The sequence below is a fragment of the Anomaloglossus baeobatrachus genome, chromosome 11 (genome assembly GCF_048569485.1).
Source record: "Anomaloglossus baeobatrachus isolate aAnoBae1 chromosome 11, aAnoBae1.hap1, whole genome shotgun sequence".
NCBI lineage: Eukaryota > Metazoa > Chordata > Amphibia > Anura > Aromobatidae > Anomaloglossus > Anomaloglossus baeobatrachus.
The window spans coordinates 19,786,950-19,792,949 of NC_134363.1; the positions used below are offsets into that span (position 1 = coordinate 19,786,950).

General features: G+C 45.3%; 1 protein-coding gene across 1 annotated transcript in view; it reads right to left on the reverse strand.

Moving 5' to 3' along the window:
* Positions 1-4,934, reverse strand: part of LOC142256337 (B-cell receptor CD22-like) — a 92,586-nt gene extending 87,652 nt beyond the window's left edge. Inside the window, exons 1-2 of the mRNA XM_075327967.1 lie at positions 4,865-4,934; positions 4,417-4,782 (exon numbers count right to left, since the gene is read on the reverse strand). Of these exons, the coding sequence (XP_075184082.1) occupies positions 4,417-4,782; positions 4,865-4,907 (409 nt within the window). The 5' untranslated portion in view covers positions 4,908-4,934. The remainder of the gene's footprint in view (positions 1-4,416; positions 4,783-4,864) is intronic.
* Positions 4,935-6,000: the final 1,066 nt, after the last annotated feature.

The window sequence follows — 6,000 nt, forward strand, 5'->3', positions numbered from 1 at the left end:
CCGGTGTCATCCTGGGGACGGCTAAGAATAGCGTATTTTTGAATGTGCTTGATGCAAATCAAAACATCCTGTTTGCAACTAGGGCCCAAGTGCTGCCACTGATGGGGTGGGTGTCTGTGTGGCCCAATTTTTGGAAAAAAGGGAGACTCCGCTTGGAGTAACCCTTGCTTACATTGTTTTTAAAAGAAGCCAAGATGAACAAGTCATGGGTCAGCAAAGACTTTGCTACCTACCCCGGTGTCATCCTGGGGACGGCTAAGAATAGCGTATTTTTGAATGTGCTTGATGCAAATCAAAACATCCTGTTTGCAACTAGGGCCCAAGTGCTGCCACTGATGGGGTGGGTGTCTGTGTGGCCCAATTTTTGGAAAAAAGGGAGACTCCGCTTGGAGTAACCCTTGCTTGCTGTGTTTTTAAAAGAAGCCAAGATGAACAGAGCTGGGATCAGGAAAGACTTTGCTACCTACCCCGGTGTCATCCTGTGGACGGCTAAGAATAGCGTATTTTTGAATGTGCTTGATGCAAATCAAAACATCCTGTTTGCAACTAGGGCCCAAGTGCTGCCACTGATGGGGTGGGTGTCTGTGTGGCCCAATTTTTGGAAAAAAGGGAGACTCCGCTTGGAGTAACCCTTGCTTGCTGTGTTTTTAAAAGAAGCCAAGATGAACAGAGCTGGGATCAGGAAAGACTTTGCTACCTACCCCGGTGTCATCCTGGGGACGGTTAAGAATAGCGTATTTTTGAATGTGCTTGATGCAAATCTAGCTGTGAAGTGTACAACTGGGGCCCAAGTGCTGCCACTGAAGGGGTGGGTGTGTGTGGGGCCCAATTTTTGGAAAAAAGGGAGACTCCGCTTGGAGTAACCCTTGCTTGCTGTGTTTTTAAAAGAAGCCAAGATGAACAGAGCTGGGATCAGGAAAGACTTTGCTACCTACCCCGGTGTCATCCTGGGGACGGATAAGAATAGCGTATTTTTGAATGTGCTTGATGCAAATCTAGCTGTGAAGTGTACAACTGGGGCACAACTGCTGCCACTGAAGGGGTGGGTGTGTGGGGCCCAATTTTTGGAAAAAAGGGAGACTCCGCTTGGAGTCACCTTGCGGTGTTTTACATGACTTTAGAAGGGCGTGCCATGCCTATATCTGTGTGTCCTCCTCTTTTTCCTTGTCCAGCTGTTTTGTTTTCGCATGAGTACATGTCCTTGTCACTTTCCCATGTGTTTGTGTTGTGTTGTGAGTTGTTTGTCACCTTTTGGACACCTTTGAGGGTGTTTTCTAGGTGTTTTACTGTGTTTGTGATTGCCTGCCATTGTTTCCTATGGGCTCGAGTTCGGTTCGTCGAACGTTCGACGAGCCGAACTCGAGCCAGACCCCCCGTTCGGCGAACCGCCTCGAGCCGAACCGGGACCGGTTCGCTCATCTCTACCCGGGAGCAACAAACATAGCTTACCTGAGTCCCGCCGGCAATGCGGAAGGAAGGAGGTGGGCGGGAAGTTACGTCCCGCTCATCTCCGCCCCTCCAATTCGATTGGCCGGCCGCTGTGTGACATCGCTGTGACACCAAACGTCCCTTCCCCTTCAGGAAGAGGATGTTCGCCACCCACAGCGAGGTCGTCCGGGAGGTAAGTACATGTGACGGGGGGTTAACGACTTTGTGCGACACGGGCAACGAATTGCCCGTGATGCACAAACGTCGGGGGCGGGTATGATTGCTCGTGCGATCGCACGATAGATCGTCCCATGTGATGCCGGCATTAGACTGCAGAATATAAGTCAAATTTGAGCCGATCACACACTTCCCACAGCAAGAATAATGATGTGACATGAGCACAGCGCGATTCTCACCATGAGGATTTTCATGTCATTTTCCGAGCTCGAATCTCGAGTCTCGAGAATGAAGGTTTGCTCATCTCCAGTTCTTGGATAACGCAGAAGAGTTGTCCAAGAGCCAAGGACCATCTGTGGAGTGTTAAGGGCACTTTACACACAGCGACATCGCCAGCGATGTCGCTGGTGAAAGCACCCGCCCCCGTTATTTGTGTATCATGGGCAAATCGCTGCCCATGGCGCACAACATCGCTAACAGCTGTTACACATACTTACCTTCCTAGCGACGTCGCTGTTGCCAGCGAACCGCCTCCTTTCTAAGGGGGCGGTCCGTGCGACGTCACAGTGGCGTCACTAAGCAGCCGCTCAATTGAAGCGGAGGGGTGGAGATGAGCGGCTGTAACATCCCGCCCACTTCCTTCCTTCCTCATTGCCGGAGGATGCAGCTAAGGTGATGTTTCTTGTTCCTGCCATGTCACACATAGCGATTTGTGCTGCCGCCGGAACGACGAACAACATCGTACCTGCAGCAGCAACCATATTTGTGATTAGAACGACGTGTCAACGATCAACGATATGGTGAGTATTTTTGATCGTTAACGGTCGTTCCTGCATTTCACACGCAACGACGTCGCTAACAAGGCCGGATGTGCGTCACGAATTTCGTGACCCCAACGACATCTCGTTAGCGATGTTGTTGCGTGTAAAGTGGCCTTTAGAGAAAGACCGGTAATCAGCAGGAACAGTTGTTTCAAAGAAAACAATATGTAACGCACTCAACCTCTATTGATGCTCACAACACAAAACTCCATTTATGAACAAAAATAAGGTTCAAGCGCATTTAAAGTTTGCTCAACAACATTTAGACAAGCCTGTGAAATACTGGAAAATATAGTCAGGTCAGATGAGACCAAAATTGAATTCTTTGGAGGCCATAATACGCACTTTGTTTGGAGACCAAAAGACAATTTACCCCAAAAACATCAACAGTGAAGTGTGGAGGTGGGAACATCATAGTGTGGGGCTGTTTTTCAGTCCATGACATTGGAAATTTTCAAAAAATTGATGAAAGGATGAATGGACAAATGTATCAAAACTTTATTGATAAAACTCTGCTGCCATCTACCAGGATGATGAAGATGAAACAAGGGAGGACATTTTAGCAAGACAGTGATGCCAAACACACTGTGAAGGGAACTAGCAACTGGTTTTAGAGAAAAAAAAATAAATCTGCTAGAATGGCCAAGCCGATCACCTGAGCTGAATCCAATAGAAAATGTCTGGAAGGAACTGAAGCTCAGAGTTCATAGAAGGAGCCGGGACCTGCAGGGTGTGTGTGGAATAATGGTCCCAAATCCCACCTGAGCAATTCAGGCGACAAGTGTCTCCATACAGGAGCAATTTGGAAGCTTCATCACTAACACAGGCTTTTGTTCTAAGTATTAAATACATTTCAGTAAGCATGTTCCATTCTTTTAGCTTGTGTCTTATTTCATTATATATGCAAATTGTTTTTTCAGAAAGAAAGAGGAGTTGATTTCTAATGCCACCTATTGTAAGTAGTAATCCTTAAAGCCAATGTCGACCCTGGAATGAACCTTGCTATATGACTTAAGGGGGCTTTACACGGAGCGTCATCGCTAGCGATATCACTAGCGATGGCACCCACCCCTGTCGTTTGTGCGTCACGGGCAAATCGCTGCATGTGGCACACAATCTCGCTTGTTCCGTGTCACACGTACAGCCCTCCCTAACGACGTCACTGTGGCCGGTGAACAACCTCCCCTGAAAGGGGGAGGTTCGTTCGGCGTCACAGCGACGTCACAGAGCAGGCCGCCAATTGAAGCGGAGGGGCGGAGAGAAGCCGCATCTCCGTCACTCCCAACTCGGTGCTTGTTGAGGACACAGGTAAGCTGTAGTTCATCGTTCCCGGTGTGTCACACGTAGCGATGTGTGCTGCCACGGGAATGATGAACAACTTGCGTCCTCAACAACCAATGATTTTTTGAAAATGAACAACGTGTCAACGATGGACGATTTGGTATTTTCCATCGTTAACGGTCGTTCGTAGGTTTCACACGCAATGATGTTGCTAACAATAATGGATGTGCGTCACGGAATCCGTGACCCCGGCGATATATCGTTAGATACGTCTGTGACAAAGAAGAAAAAGAACATACGTAATTAAGCGGGATCACCACATATAAAGTATCAAAACGTAAATCACACATAAAAAGCAATTTGGTTTTGATACTTTATATGTGGTGATCTCGCTTCATTAGGTACCTTCTTTTTCTTCTTTGTCACAATTGTACTTTGTACCTAGCAGATCCCACTTTTAGGTAGTGCCATTCCCTTTCCTTCATCGTTAGATACGTCGTTGCGTGTAACGGGGCCTATAGGATAAACGCGAAACCAGAATTACAATTTGCAGACAGAGTATTTTGCGTATTGCCCCTCATCAGTGCAAAGCATGAGATCTGATTTGGATTAGATCCCAGTCATAGATCCCAGCCTTAATCAATTAGTTAAATGACACAACAAATAAGATTTGCAGAGTCTCTTGGTGTTATCTATTTTCTATATTTACCTGTGACAGAGAGATGAACATATTTATTCTGTTTATCAGCTGTATTTATTATTCTATCTTCTGCGATCCCTGGATAATAATATTTGTTCCCATCTTCTCTCCTCACGGGATTTATCCGCAGGGTGCAGCTGTTGTTTCCTGCTACCAGTGAGGTCCGCTCTTTGTATTCCTCCATTACTGTAGATGAGTCCTTGGTGTTTAGGATCTGTGGATAATCTCTTGTATTATACAAGTACCAGACAGTGCCGGACGCTCCTGATCTCCCGTCAGGATGATATGTACAAGGAATCTCCACACAGGAATCAATAAGACCAGTAATTTTTTCAGGGAATGTCCACCGCTGACATAGAGAACCCAGATAGAAGCCTGGAGACAATGAGCAGAACATGAGGCCGGGGTCACAGAATCCCATTATATCAGATTATTCTGTAATTGTGAGAATATTTACCCTGACAGATGAGGAGAAGATAAATCTGCTTCGTAGGGTCCATTCTGGATTAGGATTATCGGTGACTAAAAGAGGGAAAACCGGTGATGGATACATGAAAGATGTAATATAGATACAAAAATGGGCTAATGTCATTAAACCAATACATTTTAATGTAGTTACCCTCAAATGCTTTAAAGGGAACTGGTCAGTTCCAAAAACGCTATTTGCTTGGAGATATAGGATTAATCTGCAGGTAAAGAGCATTGTAATATCTGCCTCATTTGAGCAGCAGCTACAGGGAGAAAATGATGTTATATCTTCCATGTAGTCATCAATAACTGTACTGTGAACATGTTGGCAAACACTCCCATGAACTTTGATTGACAGCCTGATCTGCACACATACATTGTAGAACAGGATGTCCGCCAAACTGCTGAGAAGTGAATATTGCAGCAACAAATGACAAAGCAAATGGATCTCGGAATGATGCTTCATTTTCTTCCTGTAGTCATTGTTCCAGTTAGGCACCAGGCAGGATTTTTACTATTTGTAACTGCAGAATACCCGTAAATCTGCAGGTAAATACCATGGACCTATCAGGTTTTTCCCCTGTGAGATTATTGTAAACTATGTATCATAATACAAATAGCTTTTTATAAACATTTATCAAAAGCCATTCCCTTGCCTAGCCCTCTTAGGATAGGTAATTTTTCAGCAGATCCCCTATGTTAAAAGCTGATTGGCTCATCAAGTGCATAATATTCTGATAAATAAGAGCAAATGTGGTTTATCAGAATTAGGGCTGAGTGAACCTGAAAGGTAAAGTTTGAGGTTCATAAAGGACAAAGCAGACAACTAGAGGCTGTAACTCTCAGTTGTCAGGATTACCTTGGCTGGTTATCAAACATACTGTAGAAGAAAACCAATGCTGTTTTATTAAATAATTTAAATAATTTAAAAACCAGCATGGGGTCACCCCAATTTTTGCTAACCCACCAAGGTAAAGCTGACAGCTAAGGACTGGTATTATCAGGCTGGAAATAATTATTGTTATTTGGCCCCTCCTAGCCTAAAAAAAAAGCAGAAAGCAGGTGCCCCAGAAGTGGAGCATCCATTAGATGCCAGCCAAGGTAAAACCGACAGCTGAGGGCTCG